The sequence below is a fragment of the Petromyzon marinus genome, chromosome 16, assembly GCF_048934315.1.
Source record: "Petromyzon marinus isolate PM22_M1 ecotype Great Lakes invasive population chromosome 16, UKy_Petmar_22M1.pri1.0, whole genome shotgun sequence".
In the NCBI taxonomy this organism is placed as follows: domain Eukaryota; kingdom Metazoa; phylum Chordata; class Hyperoartia; order Petromyzontiformes; family Petromyzontidae; genus Petromyzon; species Petromyzon marinus.
In genome coordinates, this window is record NC_133682.1 from 15,462,597 (window position 1) to 15,489,973 (window position 27,377).

At 42.5% G+C, this 27,377-nt stretch overlaps 1 protein-coding gene across 2 annotated transcripts; it reads right to left on the reverse strand.

The window, feature by feature from the left end:
* Positions 1 to 1,325: 1,325 nt before the first annotated feature.
* Positions 1,326 to 26,394, reverse strand: LOC116942792 (aquaporin-3). Of its 2 annotated transcripts, none has more exons than XM_032955055.2 (7): positions 22,757 to 26,394; positions 15,037 to 15,150; positions 14,455 to 14,581; positions 10,332 to 10,469; positions 6,681 to 6,787; positions 2,208 to 2,425; positions 1,326 to 1,743 (listed from the first exon to the last, which is right to left on the reverse strand). In XM_032955055.2, exons 2-7 carry the CDS (start codon positions 15,142 to 15,144, stop codon positions 1,542 to 1,544), a joined length of 900 nt encoding a protein of 299 aa, XP_032810946.1. In that variant the 5' UTR covers positions 15,145 to 15,150; positions 22,757 to 26,394; the 3' UTR covers positions 1,326 to 1,541. The 2 variants fall into 2 exon arrangements, with proteins under 2 accessions (XP_032810946.1, XP_032810945.1); XM_032955054.2 differs by lacking the exon at positions 22,757 to 26,394 and adding an exon at positions 16,657 to 16,915.
* Between the last annotated feature and the right edge of the window lie 983 nt (positions 26,395 to 27,377).

The following is a 27,377-nucleotide window of genomic DNA, read 5'->3' on the forward strand; positions in this document are numbered from 1 at the left end:
TGTTCACCTCATTTTGGAAATTGTGCGGCTCCTAAAATTCCAGAGACGCCACGATGTTAATGGTTATATATTTATTATTTTATTTTAAGTGAATCGGCGGGGATGACGATCTTATGAAGCCAGACAAACACGCATCTCTGTATCTGGCTTCACAATATTTTAGTAGAGGCAAACAGAGATTCAAATATAAAAATGCATACGCAGAGGGGCAGTCCATAAATGACGTCACGCGATTTTTGACCCCCCCCCCATCGTCACACGGCGTCACAAAAGTCAGACCCCCCCTCAAATATGACGTGACAAAGCTCTGCCCCCCCCAAAAAAAATGCTTCAAATCGCTGTAAACTATTGTCATTGTAGTGCATATTTAATGTGGCACTGGACTCTGATGTTGTAGGAGAAAATATTTACTAAAAAGTCTATTTAATTAAGTAGAACGTGTTGTCTATATTTAAAGTTTCGCATTTTTATGTGACGTCACGTTTCTCAACCCCCACCCCCCCCCCCTTGTCACACATCGTCACAAATGTCTGACCTCCCCCCCCCCAGGTGCGTGACGTCATTTATGGACGGCCCCAGAGAGACAAAGGGAGATGCAGATCGACCAGATGTGCTCTGACCATACCGCCCTTCCGTGTGCCTTCCCGGCCGTCATCGGCACAGTACTTTAGCGGCACTTGCACCAACAGTCTGTGAAGGCTTCATGGGAATGCTGTCTTTACCATTGTATGACACATTCCGGCAACGAGATTAGTTGTACGTGCAAGAGCGGTATCAAGGAGCCATGTGGAATGGCAGAGGTGTAATCCTCATCCAACAGTGAAGTTACCATGGCTGATGATGATAATGTTAAACTGTGACACAGTTACGGTGCGAGGGATTTCATGGCAAGATAAGCAATACAGAATTCCGCAAGGGAATGTGGTTGGTGTGTCGATATATTCGGCGAAAACGGGGGCGATGCTGGGACTTGTGCAGGATGGGGGAGGGCCGATTCTCGAGACGGGCATTGGCGTCGACTCTGCGAGTCAGACAACCAAGGGTATGGGGCCCTAAGAGCAGACGGTGGGAGACTGTGAGGGCAGATCTGGGAAGTCGCTGCGTGTCTACCCCGCAGCAGATGCGGGATCTGGCGGAGGGGAGAATGCGTTGGTTCGGTGCGGTGGTGGCATCGACACCTTTGACCATGATGACGTTTTGATCTTGAGAGGCACTTCGTAACACATGGAGACTATTTTTGTGAAAAAGTATGTACATTGCTATTGGGAGCAAATGTTGCACATTTAAGAGGTTTGGTGTCAAACTGAAACAAACAAAAAAACAGCACAGGTTTATATATATATTTTATTAAAATCGACGTGATTGACACGATTAGTACCAAAACATTGAAATTAAGCTTGAGTAAAACTAAAAGTTCTAGCAGACAGAGCATGTTAAACCCTTAGTTAGATGTGTTACACAAACGCAGCTGGATAAGCCTCATTCAAATGCATCGATAATCACAGGCCCCGCAGCTCAATTCCAGATCCTCGTGTGCCGACTCAGCACATGACATCAGCCATACTTTCCGGCTGGAGCTTGAGGAGGCTCTTTTTTTCTCGTGGAGACGGTGGGGGCTCCGCCGCTGGCGTGAGTGACGCCTCCATAAGATGAAATCCAACGAACAGCTCGTAAAAAAACGCACCGAGCACCCCACCGATCATGGGTGCCACCACAGGCACCCAGCTCCAGTAGTTACCGGACCTGCAACAACACACACAAGAGCACATTACGAGTTAGGCACATGAGCAGAGTACACTTGTAAATGTTGTGGGTTTAGTCTCCAACACAATGGTGTTCTGAACACGTAACTAATTGCCATGTTTTGTTTACGTGACAAGCATTACTAATTAATTGGCTGTGTCGGGTGGTGCCGGGTTTAATGACACATTTATAGTTATGCGATCTAACCCAAAACACCTCTATTATGCTAATTTTCCGTTTACAGTCCTCACCCAATTTAGAAAATTCCCCATTCCTATGGCGGGGGTAAGTCTGCCAGTGGATTACAATTTGACTTCGCCACAAAGTGGTACTTAATGTATCAACCCTTAAGGGGTGATGAGTTGAGTCAACCCTCCATCAGGATTTGAACTCGCAACCTTCCAATCGCAACCGGAGCCAGCATTCTTGGTTACAGACAACGCAATTGCTCATCATATACTCACGAAAAGACTGCCCAACCCCATCCAGCAATGGACGTGAAGAGACGCGGGCCGAGGTCACGGGCCGGGTTCACGGCGTACCCCGCGTTGAAGCCCATGGAGAGGCCAATGAGGACGACGACGAGGCCTATTATGTAGGGCTGCATGCCCTTTGGAGCCGGGTTGTTACGCTTGTCTATCACCGCCATGATGCACACCAGCAGGGCTGCAGTGCCAATCAGCTGTGCTCACACAATACACGCAATGTTTCCTGTTAAGCGACAGCACTCGTCGGTTTTATGCAGCGGTAACATGGAAAGGTTCTGTTATGGGACTTGACACACAGATGTAAGAGTGCAGCCGTGTAACCTAGCACATCAGAGGAGAGATGGCCGTGAAATTCCCAACCAACAGGGCTACGAGATGCCTGTGGGATGGCAGAACAGCAAATTAGCATACTATTCAGTGGTGTCTCTTGTTTGTGGACATTTAAAATTATTTCCCCGTGAACCCATCCCCAAAAAACATTTTGCCAAATATTCCAATGCGAATATTAATATTCATAATTTTTTGGTTTATGATTACCCAGCCAGCTGGCTCAGTGGTAGAGGGAGTGGCTCAAAATCAGCAGGACTCGACTTCAAATCCTGGCTGGGGGTTAGCTTGAACTCATCATCCCTCAATTATAGTTTTACTGGGAAAGTCAACAGCGGTTGTCCAATGGATAGACTCGCCCCTGCCAGAGAAACGTGGATCTTGCACTCCTTGCTCAGGGCAGCAAACATGAGATAAGTACCAATGCCTTATTGGTTATTTGAGTAGAAAACCACTGGCTCTTTTTGGTGATTTTTCTAAATACAATCAAATCAGAGAACGACGTTTTTCGAATAAATATACAAAGGTAAAGAACATATGCCTATGTGATGGTCAGCAAGGCATGGGATATTAAAGATATGTATAATGTCAAAACATATTTGGCTTATATGAATCAAACAAAATTAGGAATGCACACACAAGGGGCATGCTTGTACACAGAGTGGGTTGTGGAGGAGCAGGAGGTGTGAACTCTCAGTGTGAACGTTGTTTTTAAGTCCACGAATTTCGACGAGGATTCCAGGAGAAAATGTGGAGTTTAACAGTGTGCAAGGCGATGGGTGATTTGGGGACCTGTGTTCGATTCCCACTCACGGCCAATATCTGAAACAAGTCTTGAGTCTCCTCTAGGTCGACTTGGCCTTAAATTAGTATCCTTGTGTGGAGATTAAATATGAGCACGGAGGAGACAAAGGTAGTCGAGTGTGGTGTCGCCCACACCACCCCTTCGTGTTTCGGATTGGCCTTAATAGGTGATCGCTATCAGTATTTACCCCAACAGTCTGTTAAGGCTACAGGGGGATCTTTGTCGTTATGTTAGGCATACACGTGTGTATATGTACAGGACGCTCACAACAATGAACGAGTGGAGCGCCAGGCGGCTAAAACGCAGAAAATTGGCACAGTGGGGGGCACAGAGTGCATCTGCCAATTTGCTCAGTCAACCCATAGCACCTGGGTCCGTCCCTTAACCTCCTGTCAGCAAGCCTTCAACACTGCGTGTGACGGCTGCAAAGTGCATCTAGCCTGGCACAAGTACTCTGGTGACAACACTGCAATTTAGTGGCTAATGCCTGCTTTTGTTTGGTGTGTGTGTACAGAAAAACTCGTGTGTGCATTTATTCGTATATTCAACTCCAATTTGATTGACATTCTTGGGAAAGGCTCAGAATATTGTTACATGCAGAGTACGCAAATAGCGAAAATGTTTGAGATGTGAAGATATCTCCTGGAAATCCCACAACCAAAAGGAGGCTCCCTCAGTGGATTGACTTGGTTGCTTGTCAATGCCCTGTGTCTCGATCCCCCCCGTCTGGAATCGCGCTGTCGCCATCCGAGAATCTCAACCCAGATCCGGAAGCGCGCTGGCTGAGTGGAACAATGCGGCCATCCAGAATAAACACCTCAACTGAGACCAAAACATCGCACCTCCTGGCTTTGACGTTCCTCGAAGATACTGAACATCAACGGCCCGATGCACACATCTACTTCATACATGGACAATTTGAGAAAAGCCATAGTGCAATTGTGGCCATGCAACCAATACGATGGACCATATGGTAAATAACTGTAGTCTACGCTTCTTCAATGGAGGAAGAGCAAAACTATACAAACTCTTTTCTGAGGCCCTCTCGTGTGGGTAGCAGACCTCGACATTGGAAGTTAGCTCCTGAACGTATTGCTGCCGTGTGCAAGACTACAATAAAATGGCAATTCCGACCACCACCACCTAGTCAGTGAACTGGAGCACGTACACCAAGTCCTCAGGATGAATGGATATTCGTATTGCACAATCCGTAAAGCTGTCACCCCAACCGTTGGGAGAGAACCACCTAAGAACCCAATCAAAACCATCACCTTGTCATACATAGCAGGGGTCACCAAAAAGATTTCCAAAATAATGAGCAAACACAAGATCCAGGTCCGATTCAACAAAGTACATATATGTCTCTTTACGGTCTATGTTCCATCACTCTCTTAAATTTCACACTTAACGTACAATTTAGCAATCTTTGAAATAGCGTAATCTACTAGACAATGCATTAATTGTGTTTTAACCGACCGTCTGTGTTGCTTTATATAGTTTCCAAATTTTGCTAAACCCTGTTTGATTTAGTGTGCTCCGTCTCTCTCTGTGTCCCCTGGTGTGTCTGTGTTAATTCCCTCTACTTAAGGTCTGTATATATATCTGCGGTTATGTGTTTCCTCTCTCTCTTAAATTTAGCTCTTCTGTACCTGATGATGATTGCTTGTGTTGCAATCGAAACGTCGTATGCTATTATATAATTGTATTTGTATTATTTCTACGTGACTTTACCGAAAAAAAAACAAAGAGTACAGTACATAAAGTTCGTGATCTGATCCCATCTGTGAAGGATGTGATTCCTCACATGCAATACCCCGGTGTCTACAAATTAAGTTGTGCCTGCGGCAGTAGTTACATTGGAGAAAGCAAGCGACATGTCTCAGACCATTTTCGTGAACACAAGGTGGATCTGAAACACGGTAGGACTAATACATCTGCCGTAGCTGATCATTGTTTCAACGCTGTGGGCACACATGAAATTGAATTATCCAAGACGAAGGTATTATGCAAATCCACTGGCTTTCAACAAAGATTTGTTCATGAAGCCATCCAGATATATAAACACAGACACAATTTCAACCGAGATGGGTAAAAACCTAGCAATCATTGGAAGGACGTTATTAACCAGGTAAAGTCATCACTGGCTGTGATGCTTCCATCCTACCTGCCTATGTTAGCAGTTATTTCCGACTCTCTGAGTTACATTACCTTGTTAAATGTCTTTACATCAACAGGCTAAATGTCTCACTAACATAGCTGCTGCTCCCTTTTCCTCGATGTGGTGGTGGCGCTCGTTGTTTAATAGGCTGAATGTCTCTCATTAACACAGCCGCTGCTGCGGGAGCCGTCTCACATTGACACGCTGATCTCTAATCTCGAGCAATACAATGGCTTCTTCAGCACCGTAGTCATGGGGTTACATTAACACATTGACATGCTAATCTCTAATCTCTAGCAATACAATGGCTTCTTCAGCACCGTAACCGTGGGGTTACGTTAACAGATTGACATGCTAATCTCTAATCTCGAGCAATACAATGGCTTCTTCAGCACCGTAACCGTGGGGTTACGTTAACAGATTGACATGCTAATCTCTAATCTCTAGCAATACAATGGCTTCTTCAGCATCGTCACCGTGGGGTTACATTAACAGATTGACATGCTAATCTCTAATCTCTAGCAATACAATGGCTTCTTCAGCATCGTCACCGTGGGGTTACATTAACACATTGACATTCTAATCTCTAATCTCGAGCAATACAATGGCTTCTTCAGTACCGGAGCTGTGGGGTTACATTAACAGATTGACATGCTAGTCTCTAATCTCTAGCAATACAATGGCTTCTTCAGCACCGTAACCGTGGGGTTACATTAACACATTGACATGCTAATCTCTAATCTCGAGCAATACAATGGCTTTTTCAGCACCGGAGCTGTGGGGTTACATTAACACATTGACATGCTAATCTCTAGCAACACAAGAGCCGAGGTGTACCGAGCTCTGCGATCTTACATTTATTTGCAAATTCCATCTCTAGCCCCACCCACTTACCCTTGGGTTGTACCCATCTCAAACCTATATAACCTCTTGCTGCAGTAGTTATCTCGCTATATTTCTCCTGCCTCAGCAGTTCGCCTGCTGTATTTTTTCACCTGAAGACGATTGCTTGTGTTGCGATCGAAATGTCGTGATTTTTATTTATATTTTTCCATCTATGTGACTTTACAGAAAGACCCAGAAAGTAGAATGGTCTGTTTGGAAGTGAAGTAACAAAACGCACGTGTTCGTGTGTGTATGCTGAAATGTATTAATAAACCTGATCCACAAATCCATTTCCCAGAGACAGGTGCTCTGACGGGTAAGTGGCAAAAACTCCAGCCAGCTGAATTGTGTAGTTCCCATTGGCGGCGAACAGGAAGGCATCTGCAATACAATGACAATGTTAAAAGCCAATGTTGCTCATTGATATCGATTAGAATAAGGAAGAAGATAATTAGACAGACACTACTGATTAAATGTTTGCTGTTAAATAACCTTTAAACATTAGGGGCCCGATATTCGTGTGATGGAAATTTCCACCGATTACACGAAGCATTCAGAAAGTAAAATATTTGAATTTCTTGATACATTCTGGACCTTTACAAATTACACGAATAATAAATGTGTAAAAACTATTGAATATCGTTATCATCATTTTGGTCATCATCCATTTCCCCAGTGGACGGAGTTTTGGGATGCGTTCCATTCCTTGACTGCCACTCCATCACTATTCTTGACCACCGGTCATCGTCTTTTCTATCAACATGCCCGGCCCAAGCCTACTCCCTTTTGTTAACGGTTCCGATGATGTCATTAACCTGTGAATGCTATCGAATTAACGTGTTGCTCTTTGTGTCTGTCCATGTAATTTCAACTGCAGGCGGAATAAAATAAAAACGATGAAACAAAGAGGCGGATGAGAGCACAGTGAGGTGCTTTGGGAAGCTGAACTTGACAATAAAAAGCAACACAGCAATGCGCCTAGGGAAGGGAACTTTCCACCATTGCATATTACTTGCTGTGACATGGTTCAGAAAAAAATGTAATTGACTAAAATGGAATAAAATCTAAACAGTGCATAAAGAAGCCTGGGGAGATACATGCTTGGAATTACGTGGACAGACACAGATAGGAGCACGTGAATTAGAGAACATATGAAGGTTAATGCCATTATCAAAAATGTGAAGCTTGGAACTTGCCAGGACACACATGCGATGATGACCAATGGTCAAGAATAATAATGGAGTGGCAGCCAAGGAATGGAACGCGTTCAAGAGGATGACCACGGAGGAGATCGAGCAATGAGATCAGTTCGTGTGAGGGTGCACGGTGGATTACACTCGTTTACAGCCAAAATGCTTCGGAAATAAATGTAGTCCAACTTTACTAATTCTGGGTCACTGAGAATGAAAATGATGCTCAAAATTGTTGATTGGCTCTAGTTTTCAAAATATGCTAACGGGTCAGTATATACGACCCTTGACTTGGGAATGGCGGAGGATACGTGAGTTATAAAGGGAAGGGATCTCAATTTCATCCAGAAATGAATAAAATACATATTTGACTAAATCTATGAATAAATCTATGACTGGGTATGGACAGTACTTGATTTTTTTGCAAAACAATGAATGATGCAATCTGAACCTGGTATTGCATCATACATGACATGAATTGCATCATGTTATTCTTAGAAGTCATAGATGATGCATTAATAACTAGGCTTACATCCCTCTGATGAACAAATGCCCTATATCAGCTCTATAAATCATGCAGTGTCGTGCTCTCTTATTTGTCGGTGTTTGCTTTTGCAAAGGGACACATTTCTGTTTAGCCAAAGTGAGCAGAGATGTCTTGTACTTGTGTGAACAAAGCAGATAACTTCTGCTATGTTTGTGGTTAAGTGACTTTTGCATCACAAAAGCGCAGTATAACCACTATGGTTAAGAAAGCCTATCACCTTTATTTTGGCTGCAAAATTGGAGATCAGGACAAGATATGGGCCCCACATATAAGCTGCAACACTTGTGTAGTGTGGTGTTTATTCACGCAGACAACTTCATCTTTTCTCCTGTGTCACTGTATTCACAGCATCCCACACGGATGCTCTTCTTGTTCAACACCACGTACTCCTGTCGCGAACTCTTCCTCTGCTAGCCTACTAATTCGAGCTTACTCTCTATTGCTCTGTGAGCCTATTACTCCCCGCTCTCTGTATAATCTGCTAGCTTCTCACCCAGATAGCCTCACACTCAGACTAAAGATTCCGCTCGCCTCTCCACTGCTAGCCTGTCTACACCCACACCTCCAACCTCGCCCGTTCCCCCAGCGGGGGTTCAGCCAACACCGCTGGGGAGGACGAGGTGTGGAAGGCGAGGTCCCGGACTTCTCTTGAATCTCTTCACTGCTTCATCTCCACCCAACTCCACCCAACTCCACCAAACTGCCTCACACGTTCCCCTTATATCCCCCTCCTTATTAAGTGCCCTCAGATGGCCCTCATCAAGCCAGCATCTTTCCGACGTCTCTCCCACGTGTTCTCCCCCTTATCGCCTTTGTCTCTCGCCTCCGTGACGCCGACCCCGCGTTTGCATTTGCAGCCAGCCAACCACTGCCTCTTTCCCTAATTGCTGGCGTCTCTCTGTCTGCTGTCACCCAGTCCATCCGCCTGCACTGCTTATCCTGAGCTGACCTCACTGTTTGCAACCCTGTGCATGAATGCAACTGATGTTTGCAAACCCTGCACGCGTTACACCACTACATTTGTGCAACAAATCTTTGCCAGTGGTTGAACAGGAAAAGGAAATATATGCCTTTTGCAGTACCAATGATTTGGAGAGAGCCAACAGATCATATCAGCAATTGTTACTTCTGCAAGGCGCCTCCAGTTGGAAAAGGTGTGTCAAAGAAGAAAAAGTGGACTGTGCATTATCTAAACATTCCATAAGCTATATGCCCAGTACCCCACGGAAAAGAACTGCCGGTTCCTGATGCACCAGAGTCACTCACACTTGAGTCAGACGAGGAAGAGTTTTAAACTTCTGGTCCTGAACCATCAAGGTCACATGACCCAGATTTTATCCCATCCTCCTCCTCTGAACCACACCTCATAACACAAGGTGAACTGAAAGACGTCAGGGATTTGGAACTACCCAAGAGTAAGGCAGAGCTGTTGGGCTCCAGACTGCAGCAGTGGAATCTCCTGGCAGGTGATGTTTGAGAAAAGATGTCATGGAAAGCCTTCCAGTTAGTGGCAACACATTTTCTCGGAAAAAAACAAGGCATACAACTACAGGAAGTTGTTGGAAAACCTCCTCAAGGCATACTGAAGGCTTGGTTGCAACATGTCACTAAAAATAAATTTTTTGCACTCTCTTGATTTTTTCCCACCAAATTGCAGAGGAGAGAGCGAAGAGCATGGCAAGCGATTTCACCAGGACATTGCAACAATGGAGAAAAGCTGTCAGGGAAAATGGAACCCATCAATGCTTGGAGACTATTGCTGGACAGTGACAAGAGATGCTCCATTGAATGAATACTAGAGACAAGCCAAGAAGCGCCAAAGACTAAACTCTGTACTTATATATACATAATAGTTTTTTGCCTTTTCTTTAATAATACATTTTATTTATATAATACTTTTTCAGATTTTTTTAAAAGAGCTAGGTTTAAAATGTATGAGTAAAACGCTACTATTTACACAATATACATAGACGTAAAATGTAAAAACTTAAATATCTTGGGAACAGTAGCCAATCAGTTGTTTTAATAATCATATATGAATTCAGCACATCAAAATCCATAATAAACAGCACAATTAATCTCTGAAGCAGATGACGTCTAAAAAATTGTAGGACAGTGTTATTATATCGCAGGATTGTGAGGCGCTGCCACCCTGCCACGCAAGTAAAGAAATGCGGTGTAATCTCACCATAATACAGTCCGAACACGGTGCCTGCGCCCATGAAAGCTCCGAGGAGCTGAGCCAGCATGTAGAGAGGTAACTTGTGCCATTCGAAGCGACCCAGAACGGCAAACGCAAATGTAACGGCTGGGTTCAGGTGTCCACCTGGCAATGCACACAGGGGCAGGTGGGGGAGAACACGGCGAGTCTCTCAACGTCTGGCTTAACAGTGGACTTATATTGTCACAATCACCCAAGTGCTGTGCGAGTGAAGTGCTAAGGAAGACAGTTAAAATTCCGTCCGCTATTCGCCCAGGAGAGCCTCACTGAGTCTCAAGACTCTTTCAGGAGGGCCCTGCCAAGTAGTAATACTGCCGCACACGAGTTGCTTACTCTCGCAGAGAGAGTGAGTCAGAGGCGCGAGGAACCACAGACAAGCAGCAAGGCAGCCACGCCGTGAGCCAGCACAAGCTCTGCGGTCCTCTATTTATGAAGGTGTTATCTATTTATGAAGGTGTTATCTATTTATGAAAGTGGTATTTATTTATGAAGGTGTTATCTATTTATGAAAGTGTTATTTATTTATGAAGGTGTTATCTATTTATGAAGGCATTATCTATTTATGAAGGTATTATATATTTATGAAGGTGTTCTCTATTTATGAAGGTGTTATCTATTTATGAAGGCGTTATCTATTTATGAAGGCGTTATCTATTTATGAAGGTGTTATCTATTTATGAAGGTTATCTATTCATGAAGGTGTTATCTATTTATGAAGGTGTTATCTATTTATGAAGGCATTATCTCTTTATAAAGGTATTATCAATTTATGAAGGTTATCTATTCATGAAGGTGTTATCTATTTATGGTGTTATCTATTTATGAAGGCATTATCTATTTATAAAGGTATTATCTATTTATGAAGGTGTTATCTTTTTATGAAGGTGTTATCTATTTATGAAGGTGTTATCTATTTATGAAGTTGTTATCTATTTATGAAAGTGTTATCTATTTATGAAGGTATTATCTATTTATGAAGGTATTATCTATTTATGAAGGTGTTCTCTATTTATGAAGGTGTTATCTATTTATGAAGGTGTTATCTATTTATGAAGGTGTTATCTATTTATGAAGGTGTTATCTATTTATGAAAGTGTTATGTATTTATGAAGGTGTTATCTATTTATGAAAGTGTTATCTATTTATGAAGGTGTTATCTATTTATGAAGGTATTATCTATTCATGAAGGTGTTATCTATTTATGAAGGTGTTCTCTATTTATAAAGGTATCTATTCATGAAGGTGTTATCTATTTATGAAGGTGTTATCTATTTATGAAGGTGTTATCTATTTATGAAGGTGTTATCTATTTATGAAGGAATTATCTCTTTATAAAGGTATTATCAATTTATGAAGGTTATCTATTCATGAAGGTGTTATCTATTTATGGTGTTATCTATTTATGAAGGCATTATCTATTTATAAAGGTATTATCTATTTATGAAGGTGTTATCTTTTTATGAAGGTGTTATCTATTTATGAAGGTGTTATCTATTTATGAAGTTGTTATCTATTTATGAAAGTGTTATCTATTTATGAAGGTATTATCTATTTATGAAGGTATTATCTATTTATGAAGGTGTTCTCTATTTATGAAGGTGTTATCTATTTATGAAGGTGTTATCTATTTATGAAGGTGTTATCTATTTATGAAGGTGTTATCTATTTATGAAAGTGTTATGTATTTATGAAGGTGTTATCTATTTATGAAAGTGTTATCTATTTATGAAGGTGTTATCTATTTATGAAGGTATTATCTATTCATGAAGGTGTTATCTATTTATGAAGGTGTTCTCTATTTATAAAGGTATCTATTCATGAAGGTGTTATCTATTTATGAAGGTGTTATCTATTTATGAAGGTGTTATCTATTTATGAAGGTGTTATCTATTCATGAAGGTGTTATGTATTTATGAAGGTGTTATCTACTTATGAAAGTGTTATCTATTTATGAAGGCGTTATCTATTTATGAAGGCGTTATCTATTTATGAAGGCGTTATCTATTTATGAAGGTGTTATCTATTTATGAAGGTTATCTATTCATGAAGGTGTTATCTATTTATGAAGGTGTTATCTATTTATGAAAGTCTTATCTATTTATGAAGGCATTATCTATTTATAAAGGTATTATCTATTTATGAAGGTGTTATCTATTTATGAAGGTGTTATCTATTTATGAAGGCATTATCTATTTATAAAGGTATTATCTATTCATGAAGGTGTTATCTATTTATGAAGGTGTTATCTATATATGAAGGTGTTATGTATTTATGAAGGTGTTATCTATTCATGAAGGCGTTATCTATTCATGAAGGTGTTATCTATTTATGAAGGTATTATGTATTTATGAAGGTGTTATCTATTTATGAAGGTGTTATCTATTTATGAAGGTGTTATCTATTTATGAAGGTGTTATCTATTTATGAAGGTGTTATCTATTTATGAAGGTGTTATGTATTTATGAAGGTGTTATCTATTTATGAAGGCGTTATCTATTTATGAAGGTGTTATCTATTTATGAAGGTGTTATCTATTTATGAAGGTATTATCTATTTATGAAGGTGTTATCTATTTATGAAGGTGTTATCTATTTATGAAGGTGTTATCTTTTTATGAAGGTGTTATCTATTTATGAAGGTATTATCTATTTATGAAGGTGTAATCTATTTATGAAGGTGTTATCTATTTATGAAGGTGTTATCTATTTATGAAGGTATTATCTATTTATGAAGGTGTTATCTATTTATGAAGGTGTTATCGGTCAACGTATGCGTGTTTACGTGTGGGAGGAAACCAGAACATCCGTACAACACCCACACGTGCGGAGGGGGGAAACTCACTATCCCATACAGACAGAACGAGTGGAGTCCACACTTTTGCTCTACGTGTACTGCATTCTCCTGGCAAACCAGGGTATAGCTCCTCTCCGACGCCCACGTGAAGGTAGTTTCACAACATTTGTGTTTGATTCACAAACCCTCGCTGCCTTGGCAGCGCCGAATTCACAGGCCACGTGCATAACCAGCACCGCCCGGCTAAGTATTTGCATTAAGAGGCGATGTTTCTCTGTGCAATTGAGTTATTCCCAGGTAATTATTCAGCACTGGGAAGTTTGGCCAACACCATTTAGATTGGATGCGTCTTTCGTTTGTTTAGGTAACGGAGGCATCCCGTGCAGAACAGGGATGAACAAACAATCTCCACACCAGAAGGGGACTCGAGTCGCAATGGAACCCAGGCCCTTCATGCAGTGAGGCACGGGTGCCACCACTGTGGCCCCCTGCCGCTCTCTCATGAACACACGTTTCGCATTCACCGGGCGACACTCGAGCAGACGGCCAATTCTGTAGTTATACTTGTCATGACGGAGAAGCGGAGGACGAGTGTCGTGTGACGTGCGATTGAAATGACGCGGGGGTGTTCAGTTTCAGTTTTCAGTTTATTTATTTTGGTATAGCCCTGTGAGCCATTCGGCTCTTGAATCGGGTGCAACCACAACAAACAAAAAAACAAAAACACGAACAAGAAAACATCTTAAAGTGACTTTGTGACTGTGCAAACAGAAAATCCATGAAAAAAAACAGCAAAATATTCCTGAAAAAAGCACCGTACACCAACGCTGTGTGCAAAAAATCCCAGTGGGATGCAAGTCAAACAACAACAACAACCACAAGAAAACTTAGATTAAGGCCATCAGTCTAACTCCGTACTACAAAAAAACATGTACAAACCAAAAAACGTTTTCGAAATCACCAAAAAATAAAGCCATAATTGCAACGTAACAGTGATCATAGGGACTGTGACTGAATTTTTACAATAAACTACATAAATAACATGTAACACCAAATCCTAGAGCCATAGCTGGCTGCATGAGTCACTCCACAACAACAGGAGCATCAGTCGGAGTATCAAATTTTTCAATGCACCTTTAAGATCAGCACACTAAATCAAAATGCAGATAATACTTTGCAGCGTCATCCGGAGCGAAACATTTTATTCTATTTTACGCCAATGAATAGCAGTGGCAGCTAGGGGCGTACAACTCAAGCGGCATGCGGCGCAGTTAGCTCCTGTGCATCGAGCGCGTACCTGAAACGCCTGCAGCGGCGTGCAGTCCCATGGTGACCGCAAACCCAAAGGCGAGGTTGATCGTGAGGAACTGCCCCTTGAGTCCTCCACTCAATTCAACCTGCGCCACCGAGCCACACCCAAACAACTGCCAGAGCAGCGAAGGCGGAGACGGAGCGGCGAGTTAGCGTCATAAAAGCGCGAGCAAAAATACAAACGATTCATTACGATACAACTTGTTTACCCAGGAAAGCCTCACCGAGTTTGAACACCCTGTTTTACGTGGTGTGTAGTCCCAATTGAGTCATTTGCAAGTAATTTATTGTATTGGGATGTTTGGCCAATACCAGTTACAATGTGAGTTGTCTTAGCTATAAGATTAAAGTGAGGAACCTGGAGGGAACCCCTTGTAGAACAGGGGGAGAACATAAGGATCCACACAGAAAGGCACCCATGTGGGGAGTCGAATACGTTGATCTGATATCGTTTCTTACACGGCTTTCCACTCACAACTAAGCATAAATGACAACTCGGGACGGAGAGTTGATGATCGAACATGATTCTTATTGCTGACAGGTTTTGAACTCGTCGCGAGTCACTTACAACCAGAATGTACGTCCCCACGAACTCTGCCATCGCCTCGCAGACAAGCGTATTTCGGATGAACAGCCTCCGCTGCAGCCTCTTAATTCGCCCCTCTACCACCGGCATCGTCTCCTGCACGCAGCACAGGGCATTGGGATTGGGATCCGAGGATGGAATGCGCATTATACATTTGAATTATTATTATTATTATTAAGATTAGGGCTCACCACCCTGGTTGGTCTAAGAGCAGGGCTCACCACCCTGGTTGGTCTAAGAGCAGGGCTCACCACCCTGGTTGGTCTAAGAGCAGGGCTCACCACCCTGGTTGGTCTAAGAGCGACGCTCACCACCCTGGTTGGTTTAAGAGCAGTGCTCACCACCCTGGTTGGTCTAAGAGCAGGGCTCACCACCCTGGTTGGTCTAAGAGCAGGGCTCACCACCCCGGTTGGTCTAAGAGGAGGGCTCACCACCCCGGTTGGTCTAAGAGCAGGGCTCACCACCCTGGTTGGTCTTAGAGCAGGGCCCACAACCCTGGTTGGTCTAAGAGCAGCGCTCACCACCCCGGTTGGTCTAAGAGCAGCGCTCACCACCCCGGTTGGTCTAAGAGTGGAGCACCCGTAGAAAACCCACGCATGCGAGGGAGAAACACTCTATCCCATAGGGATGGAACAGGTGGCATCCACATTTTTGCAGTACCGTCTTCTCATGAGGAGCCAAGGCAGGGCGCCTCCTCGTCGCCCAGGGGAAGGGAGTTTCACAACATTTATGCAATCCACCAACCCTCGACACTGCTTCCACCGTGCTGGATTAGATGTGTGCGCAGCCACCGCCGCCTGGTTAAATGAGATGCTCCATCTCAAGGGATTTTCCAGGTGAAGAATTGAAAACAATGAAAATAAAAAAAACCCATATAAATGAGATGTCAATTGCGGGTGCTCGTGTTGCGTCCGCATCGCCTTTCCGCACGGCAGTGACTCGACCAACATAATCAGCAACGTCCACGCACTTGTGTGGACTAAATCTGGCGCATGTAACAATGAAATCTTAATTTAAAAATTTCACCTGGGAAATCACCTGGAGATGGAGGAATATCTCGTTTTAAGCCGTTTGCGGTGTCAAATGACACGTTAAAACGCGTGGGCAAACTTTTAAAACCATAACGCCTATGGCGTGAATTTACACGGTGACTATCGCACCCAGTCCAATACCTTTAATAAATAAATAACGCTGTGAAACGATGCACACAGCATGGTAACATTGCGTGTGCCTTTACAGAGAGAGGACGGCTCACAAGAGATCGTGAGATGGGTGGAACGGGCCATGCTGGCGACACCCCACTGCCATCAGGCATAGATATATTTTGAGGCTATATTTGAAAGCATTATTCGTTAAATCGATTAAAAAAGTTCAATGAAGTTGCCAGCAAAATCAGTAAAATGTAGTTTCACACTGCATTTGTTGATATAAAGTACAACTGATCGAAAGTGTTCCAGATAAAAAATTCTAAATAATTTGAGAAAACCTATAATTATAATACAGAGGGTAGAGTGTCTCTGTGGTGCAGCGTGTGATTTTTGTTCGTGAACAATTTAATTTTTCTATATTATGAAAATGATAGAATCAGCACAACAGCATTACCTTTGGTTTTGAAGCGTTGCACTGAAACAACAGCGGCCTCTGTTCCCTCTTGCTGCACGCTTTCAAGCCGTTAGCTGTGTTAGGGGCATGCGGCTACTACTGCTGCTGATTGCTACTTGCTGCTGCTGCTGTTGGTATAAGTAGTACCAGGCAGCGCGCACCCATTGGATGCTCGCTAACAAAATAGGTTAATTTACATGTCCGCCCACAGAGCTTATATAATAATTTATCCGTGGGTTTTTGGTAACTCGACATCAGCTGCGTTCAACGGTAGAAATCAAAAACGTGTGTGTGTGCAGGAATCCATACTCTTTGGTTCTTCCGGTAAAGTCACGTAGGTATAAAATAAAATAAATCACGACGTTTTGGGCGCAACACAAGCGGACATCATCAGGTGGGAAAGCATGGTCTGCAGCAGCAGACGGCCGAAACGTCATGATTTATTTTATTTTATACCTACGTGACTTTACCGAAAGAACCAAAGAGTACGTGTGTGTGTGTGTTCATTCAGACGGAGCGAATTGTGGGGGCGTGAGAGAAGCGTTTATTAGGAGGGCTCATTGCTACGAATTATGGTAACACAGCCCATGTATCAGTGCAGTGTTGAATGCAAGCCTATCGCAATCAATCCAACACCGAACTCTTCATAATACAGAGTTTTGGGTTAGATCGCGTAAATATAAATGTCGTTAACCTACCACCACCCGACACAGCCAATCAATGAGGTTTGTCAGTAAACAAACGTGCCAATTAGATACTACTTCACCACAACGGTGTGTTGGAGAGTAAACCCACAACATTTATAATTTGAGTACGACGTTTTTCTGGTGATTAGAACCAGCTTCATCAGGCGACTTGCCGGAATTGTGAGGAAATTTTCGTGCTGCTGCTCTTAAACAGAGTTTGCTAAATGAAAATCGTAAAAAAAAAATTAACTTCCCTGCCTCTCAGTGACGAGCCATGAAAATGTATCCACAGATTAAGTTGAATATAATTTTTTTCTTCATTTGAAAAGTATCGGCAAATTACTTTCCTGAGATCACACAGGGCAGTAATCATCGCCCCCAATTAGCAGACTAACGCTCACTTGCAGGCCGGTGCAAAGTCATCTTGTGTTGCACAGGGTCAGCCGCCACTTGAAGTGCCCTTCAAATATGTGAGATGTCATGCAAGTTGCTTTGAGTTACTGAGGCATTCAAGCAAGTGCATATACATGTAAAATTGTTATATATTGATACATCTGTAAAACGTGGATTATAGGAAGATTCCATCTGCATATGAAAGTTTTTGTGAAACTTTTCATATTCTTGATTCTTTCGGTAAAGTCACGTAGAAGGGAAACAATAAAATAATAAAAATATAAAACAATTAAATTATCACGAAGTTTCGACTGCAACACAAGCAAGAAAATTTGAAAAAAGAGGAGGGGGGAGACGAAAATAATGGATGCGGTCTGAAAGCCACCGTAAGCGTGAACAATCAATTAAGACCCGAAATGGTTGATCAAATCCTTCCAATGATTGCTAAGCCAGAATCCATCTTCTCGGTTGAAGATTTGATAAACCATTTCGGGTCTTAATTGATTGTTCATGCTTACGGTGGCTTTCAGACCGCATCCATTATTTACGTTTTCCCCCTCTTTTCCGAACATAGATGGACTCGTCCATCTGAATAACTGCCAAATCGCTCTCTGTGGTGCTAACGTAAAAAAAAAACCCGCCACTTTTTTCAAAATTTCTTGCTGTGGTTTTCACATCTGATGATGATTGCTTGTGTTGCAGACGAAACGTCGTGAGAATTGTATTTTTTATATTTGTATTCTTTCATTGTTTCCCTTCTACTTGACTTTACCGAAAGAACCAAGAATATGAATCCCTGCAGTCACGAAAGCTTTAAATAAAAATTTAAACTCTTCATAGTTAATTTCCCAGCAATTGCAATGTGGCCACACAAACAAGCAAACAGCTTGCAGCCAATAAGTAGCTGGGGCAGGGCCAAGGGGAATTTGAACTGTGGCCTTCAACCAGAAGTGGATGCTGATGGCCACCTCATCGCCGTCATGATATATATCTCCACCGCTGGATGAAGCCCTCACCGCATCCATCATTTTGGCCTATGTGTGCCGAGGCTGCTCTGTGGCCACATGCTTCCCCCTGATTCAGGAATAGAAGTGTGTACGATTCCATAGCTTCCATTGCATGCTTTGCTCGGTGCTTAACTGCCACCACAGGCCAATCGCATTGAACCTTTTGCCAATGGCGGGAACATAACTGCACTATGTAACACAATTTTTGTTCCTGGGTAGTAAAGTGTTATTTTCTAATTGCGTATGCCTCAAAAGCATAGAAAATGGATATTATTCATCACAAACTTTGCTTTTGTGACCAGGACTTTATGTGAAGGAATATAACACAAGTGCACACCACGTTTTCTCATTGAAAATAGGTACATTTAAAAATATCAATGTCCTGGTCACAAAAGCAAAGTTTGTGGGGAATAATAGACATTTTCTGTGCTTTTGAAGCATAAGCAATTAGGAAATAACACTCATTACCCAGGAACAAAAAAGAAAACATTTGTTATACAGTGTTATTAATGGAGTGGATTATTAAGGAACTGGTCTAGAGCAAGCCGGCCATGTGACCAGATGACAAAAGTTTCCCTTCTACGTGACTTTACCGAAAGAACCAAGAATATGAACCCCTGCAGTCACGAAAGCTTTCAATCAAAAGCTAAACATATGATGAATAAAAACAATATTTGGCCACACCAAAGACAAAACAAAGCTGCAGGAACAACGCCAATTTCACCTTGAAAAGACACTCAACCAACCAAAGTTTGTGGGGAATAATCATAGCCATTTTCTGTACTTTTGAGGCATAAGCAATTGGAAAATAACACTTACTACCCAGGAACAATTTTTTTGTTACATATATAATCCTTGCTGATTACTGGCCTTATGCCGGAAGCCCGGTTAGTCCCGTTAGGCTTAAGTAGGCGAAAATTTGGCCCATTTTGGGCACTTAGCAGCAGGCTGAAGGTGTCGGTAAATGTTCATGTCTCCCGACTGCCAGAATCGGACCGTTTCCACCTGTTTCCGCGAGTGGCGAGTACGACCAGTGGAGTTAAACGATCTGGAATCGCGGTCCTGGAGTACAACAACAATGACACAAAAAATGCCAAACAAAGCTAAACATATTCTTGGTTCTTTCGGTAAAGTCACGTAGAAGGGAAACAATAAAATAATAAAATATAAAACAATACAATTCTCACGACGTTTCGACTGGAACACAAGCAATCATCATCTGGTGTGAAAACCACAGCAAGAAATTTTGAAAAAAGTGGCGTTTTTTTTAACGTTAGCACCACGGAGAGCGATTTTGCAGTTTGTTCAGATGGACGAGTCCATCTATGTTCGGAAAAGAGGAGGGGGGAGACGAAAATAATGGATGCGGTCTGAAAGCCACCGCCAGCGTGAACAATCAATTAATATCCCCGAAATGGTTGATCAAATCCTCCCAATGATTGCTAAGCCAGAATCCATCTTCTCGGTTGAAATTGTACGTGTTTGTATATGTGGATAGCCTCATGAACGCATCTCTCATGGTAGTCAGATGGCTTGCAGAGAACCTCTGTCTTGGAGAAGTCAATGTCATGTGAGCCTACTGAATTATAACAGTGATCTGCCACGGCCGAGGTGTTGGTCCTACCGTGTTTTAGGTCTGCTTGTGTTCACGGATGCGGTCCGAGACATGTCGTTTGATTTAGCCAATGTAACTACTACCACAGAGGCAACTTAGTTTGTAGATGCCAGGGTACTGTATATCCGGAATCACATCTTTTACAGACGGAACCAGATCACGGATTTTATGTAATGTGTTGAATCGGACCTGGATCTTGTGTTTATTCAAGATTTTGGAGATCTTTTTTGTGATCCCCGCAATGTAGGGTAAAGTGATGGTTTTGAATCGCTCCTCAAGAGGGTCCTTCTTCATGGTTGGAGTGATAGCTTTGCAGACTATGTAGTTGGAGTAACCATTAGCCTTAAGAGCTTGGTGTACGTGCTTGAGTTCACTGGCTATGTGTTCCTGGTCGGATATGCATTGTTCTCTATGGTGCAGAGTCTTGATGAGGGAATTCTTCTGGGATGGATGGTGGTGGGAATCCGGTTTCAGGTAAGCATCCGTATGGGTAGCTTTCCTGTAGACAGAGTGGCTCATTGAACCATCAGGTCTCTTTTTTATTAGGACATCCGCAAAAGGTAGCTTGCCATCTTTTTCGACTTCCATGGTAAATCTGATGGCTGGGTGTATGGAATTCATGTGGTCAAGGAACTGGTCTAGAGCAAGCCGGCCATGTGACCAGATGACAAAAGTTTCCCTTCTACGTGACTTTACCGAAAGAACCAAGAATATGAACCCCTGCAGTCACGAAAGCTTTCAATCAAAAGCTAAACATATGATGAATAAAAACAATATTTGGCCACACCAAAGACAAAACAAAGCTGCAGGAACAACGCCAATTTCACCTTGAAAAGACACTCAACCAACCTATTCACGGGATACACCCAAAAACCATTCGAGTGCGACAGTGTGTCTGAAGATATACAACTCAGAAAATAACTCCAGTTATTCAGAACGCAACGGACAGCAAAGCACTCACTTGTTTCGCCTACAAACATTGGGTGAAAATAAATGGATGACCTCTCTGCCCGAAGCAAATGTCATATTGCTCACAACATTGTAGACTAGACTGGGCATGCCATTCCAGAACATCTTGGCCATTAGGGGAGCAGGGTGACGACTTGAGCTCGGATTGTTATTTGAGCCAGGCTTTTGCGCTTGTTCCAGTGTTTACTTCTTCTCTACTATGGCCTGATTTACACATGAAATAGTGGGAACAGCTTGTTTCTCTGACCTTCAGAAGAAAAATGTTACACCACTGTTGTTATGATTGGTGACTGAAGTATTACATGTGTAATTATGAAAGTAATTTTCGTAATTATACTGATAGATTTTGCTCCAGTTCAGGCATGCTCAAATATTAAATCGAGGTATACGAAATGTGTTATTTACATGGGCGGGATCGATTCGTGTCGTTAATTGCATCTTCAAATCCAGCCTCAAAATGGCAAGCGCAATACACATGCTGTAGTGTACGGCTGTAACATTCCAAAACATTACACTTAAGTGGATTCTGTGGTGATTTCAAACGTGCGTTTTCCTCGGAGGTATTTCATGTGTACAAATGCGCATTACCTGGTATGACATGTGGATTAGAATTATAGAGACTATGGAAGAATATGAAACAAAGAACTGAAAATTGTGCAAACAAGCGTGGAGATTTACACAGGTGGAATGACAGTGAGGAACAGAAAGAGGAACACGTTGATTAGATAACATACACAGATTAACATAATCTTGAAACTCAAAAGAAGTCGGCGAGTTTGGGCAGAGAATGGTCCTTTAAGGCAGTGGTTCTTAACCTGGGGTTCACGCACCCCCTGGGAGTGCGAGATGCCCTTTCTCGGGGTGCGAGACATGGCCAGATTATTTTAGAAAGTAAATAATCGAAACACGAATTAAGCACGGGCACATAAGTACAACAACTACTTTGTTTCATCAAACCCTACGTATTTATTAACATTGTTTTTTTTTACAATTGAGAACCAAAGGAGTGCAAGGCTGCAGTAAATGTGAAGAACCACTATAAACAATGACCGGTGGTCGAGATAAATCGTGGCAGCCAAAGCAGTGAACACACCGGAGCGTGTGCACACCACTTAGAAGCGATGTATCACAGGACCGAGAGGGTTGGTCATGGCATAGAAGCCTCATCGAGCAGTGGACAGATTATTGCCAATGCTTTTTATATATCCTCTATTTTCCTCCACTCTCAATGCAGCTCAATTCAATGGATATTCCATTGTTTAGATTGGTGATATCCGTTTAATTTCACTTCTCATGATTTTTAACTCCCCTGCTTATAGTAAGACATCGCACGGCATTGCTTCAAAGTTGTCGTTCCTTCATTAATCACTCGTACATCCAACAGCAAATGAAATGTGTCGGTGTCCACTGAATCTCTCAAGTCCTGGCACCTGAACTTCAGCTCACGTCTCTACACCGAGTGCCGTGGACTGCCACCGCCGGGCGTCGTTCCTCCTGGTGCAGCCGTGTCGAGAGTCGCCACCGTCGCCGTGCCGCTGCTGCACATTTACACCAGCAGCAGCAGCATCGTTCATTCTTCGCCGACTGTGAAGAGGAAATTAAAAGGCCTCACATCTCTTTCTCCCGGCTTTCTAGTGACACTGAGCTTGGCTCTGCGCCTCAAGTGTTTGTGCATCTGTGTCCGTGAAATGTTGTGCGCGTTAATTGCTTTATTATTCATTAGTTGCTCAACTCTATACCTGGAACGGGAATTTGCACCAAGCCGGACGGATCGCTTTTCTCTCGTAGCCCCGGGTCAGATGAACTCCTTGACTCACGCTCAATTCCCGAATCATTCACTGTGGCTCACTTTGTATTTAATCAAGCAGAATAATTAGCATTGGTCTTGGTTATTACCCTTAGATACACAAGATACTGTATGTAATAAAACACGTACTTTTTGTGTTATGGTATTATGTTTCGATGTATATCAGTGCTTTAATATTCAGTTTTCTCCAGTAGAGGATACCTTTGTAAGCATGTTTTTGGTGGTTGTGTTGCGAGTTGCACAATATAATGACGACAGAGGTGGTGGTAGGATTGGTGACAAGACATACATGTATGCACACGAGTAACCTACAATAATACCAATAGGGCGGATACAGCAGAGTTAATATACTATTTTTTATATTCTTGGTTCTTTCGGTAAAGTCACGTAGAAGGGAAACAAAAAAAATTAAAACAATAAAATTCTCACGACGTTTCGACTGCAACACAAGCCATCATCATCAGGGGTGTGAAAACCACAGCCGTGGTTTTTATTGTTTTATATATTTTTTATTGTTTTATTGTTTCCCTTCTACGTGGTGACTTTACCGAAAGAACCAAGAATATGAATCCCTGCAGTCACGAAAGCTTTAAATCAATACTATTTTTGTTGACGCTGGATATATTTGTTGAAAAGGCACGGCACAGAGGCAGCATCATTTGCCTTGATCTATCTACTGTTGGATGAAGGCCTCCCCAAGCCATCACCATTTATCAAGAGCCCCGTACGGGTCCTGCACAAGGACTCAATTCCTGACTCCCTCTCCGCAGCGGTTGTCCTCTTGGGTGTCGTTCCCCTCCTTTGGGGGCCACTCCGTCAGTAGTCTCGACCACAGGCCACCATCCCTCACAACGATGTGTTTAGTGAGGTTCCACTTTCTTTTCCTGAGTTACAGATGTTTTCTTCGCCATGTGTTTCTCTTCCTCAGTGGCATTCCCAGTCAGCATCTCGTCACACCTCTTTGCACACTTTCCTTCTATTTCATTTGCTTTGTCAACGCAATTAATGAAAATGTCACATGGCAATCAAACACTACCAGTCAAATCCTATCCTGAAAATAAATTTATATTAATGATCCCTAACAATATGCATGTATATTTCATATTCCAATTGTGGTGCTGCATTTACTGATCCGGTGATACAATGTAATCACGTTGCAGTTTTATATTACTGCAAGTGTATAAACTATCAAATACACGCCATCTGCTTCACTCACACATGGTTCAAATTTGGCAAATCGTAAAGATTACCTACGGACTCAATTTGAATCAGACACGGGAATGGCGCCCTCACTGTGAAACTACTGCAGCCTGAAACATAGCACCTCAGTTATAGCCCTGTGCTATAAACTTGGCGCAAATACCAATATAAATTACTTTAAAATGAGAATAGTTTGATAAGTTATAGAAATATACTATAGCGATACGTAAAAATGCCATACTTTATATCTCAAGCATGCAGTTTAACATAAAGGTGATGTTATATCCCTAGTTATTAAAATAGGTCGCCAAACAGATGTCTCATTTTGTCTAAAGGGAATGTACTGTAAGTTTGGCACAAGATCACAAACTTACACGGGCGTGGCTTACCTGGTGATATGAGGCGGGTTTACTCAGTGTTTGTTAAAGTATCGGAATTTTCCATAAAAACCTCATGTCTCGTATTCCTTGAAAAGCAAGTTACAAGTAAGCGAATACAATAGTTGACCGATTTCAACATGGCTTCATTCATCCAAACATCTCATGAGTATATTTAATTTCTGTACATTCAATTACTCAACAGTTGATGTTGTGATTTGATTGGTTGACTCCAAATCAGACGGTTGCAAGTTCAAATCCCAGTCAGGGGTCGAACAACCCTGTTTCTCCTCTTGATCGTGGATGAATAAGCTGTCCTTGCTCGGAAGTCAATAGTGTGATCAACCCTGCCACAGGCTTGTCTGAGGCAGGACACTGTTTGACCGGCTCTTGGCAGAGGTAAATTTATGTAATTTGAAATTGATATACCCATATGTATTGTACGAATTACTTATTTACCCAGGATGGGCTGCAGTGGGCAAGAGGATGCATTTTGAGAGAGCTTAGACCAGGAGTTTCAGCGCTTACCGGTAGATGAAGCAGTGGTGATGGGCGCAGGCTTAAATGGAAGAGTGGGAAGAGGTAAGGACGGACAGGAAAGGAACCATGGAGGATGCGGATATGGCAGTAGGAATACGGGAGGAGAGGACATTCTTCGAATGGCCTAGGCAAATTATCTTGAAGTGGCGAATCCCTACTCCAGAAGCAGGAGGGACATCTGGTGACCTACCAGAGTGGAGAGGTGAACAGCCAGATAGATTTTATTTTGGTGAGGAAGCACCTGAAAGGAGTGAAGAACTACAAAGTAATCCCTGGAGAGTTGTGTGACTGGACAACATTGACTACTTGTGCAGATTGCATAGTGAAAGGAGTTAGAAAGAGAACGGCGAGACAAAATAACTGTAGTAAGGTAAAGTGGTGGCGACTAAACAATGAGAAAGAAATCTTCTGCAGGCAAGCTATGAAGAACTTAAAAAGTGTAAGGCCAAGGAGGAGCGTGAATGAAATGTGGGAACAACTGGCGAGTGGAATACAGAGAGCAGCAGATAGCACAGTGGGAGGGAGTAAAGGAAGACAGATGCAACACAAGGAAACATGGTGGTGGAGTGATGAAGTACAAAAGGCAACAGGAGAGAAAAAGGCTAAGAACAGGTAGAACACGAGAGAGAAGGACCATCTGGATGAATACCTGCGAAAAGAGAGGCAAAGCGAGTGGTAGCAATGGCAAAAATAACAGCTTTTGCACAACTCTACCAGTAGCTTGACAACAAAGAAGGCGAGATGGTATACCGTTTGGCAAAAGCCAAAGAGAGAAAGACCATGGACATCGACCACGTGAATCTCGTTAAGAACAGTGAAGGACGAACAATCTTGGATGAGATAGAGGTTAGAGAGAGATGGAAAGAGTATTCTAGATTTGAAGCTGTCGTGATTGCAAGGATCCATACTCTTTGGTTCTATTCGGTAAAATCACGTAGGTAAAAAATAAAACAGCAAAAATCACGACGTTTTGGCCACAACACAAGTGGCCTTCTTCAGGTGAAGGAACAGAACTGTCGGGACGACAGCACTTCAATGACCGCTGCTAAGATTCGCAGCGTCTTTTAAGCTCGGTGGGAGGAGCAGGGCGCCTTGACAAAGGAGTTTACATATCAAAAATAGCTGTGTTAAAGTGTTGAAGCAGCAGGGTGTTAAAGTCAGAAAATTTGCTGGGGGATCAGCATGTTTTTGTGTAGAGGGTGCGGAGGATGGGTCACTGTGTGTGTGCAATAGAAACGGAAAAAATTCAAGGTCGTCAAGAATGTGCTGTCAGGGGAGAGTAGAAAAAAGGGTTTAATAGAAAGTTCGGAAGGAATATGCTTGGTATACCATTCAAATTAAGCAACCATTGGAAAGACGTTTTAAATCATACCAAACGTCAACTAATTTCTAACAGCAATTTTAAGTACTGGTATACCAAGCATATTCCTTCCGAACTTTCTCTTAAACCCTTTTTTTACTCTCCCCTGACAGCACATTCTTGCCGACCTTTAATTTTTTCCGTTTCTATTGCACACACACAGTGACCCATCCTCCGCACCCTCTACACAAAAACATGCTAATCCCCCAGCTAATTTTCTGACTGTAACACCCTGCTGCTTCAACACTTTAACACAGCTATTTTTGATATCTAAACTCCTTTGTCAAGGCGCCCTGCTCCTCCCACCGAGCTTAAAAGACGCTGCGAATCTTAGCAGCGGTCATTGAAGTGCTGTCGTCCCGACAGTTCTGTTCCTTCACCTGAAGGCCACTTGTGTTGTGGCCGAAACGTCGTGATTTTTGTTGTTTTATTTTTTACCTGCGTGACTTTACCGAATAGAACCACAGAGTATGGAAAGAGTACTTTGCGAAGTTGCTGAATGTGGAAAACCCAAGATGGGAAATGGTTGAGTAACATCAAATAATTAAAGTAGTTGCAGATACTATAACCAGAGAAAAGGTGGTGGAGGCTCTGGGAAGCATGGAACATCATAAGGCAGTGGAGCCAGACGAGATTCCAATGTGTTTAAATTAATGGGAGAAAAGGGTGTTGAAATATTGATGGGGCTGTTTTGTAAAATCTGGATGGAGAAGGAAATGCCGGATGCATGGAGAGAGAGTACCTTGGTTCCCATTTTTAAAGGGAAA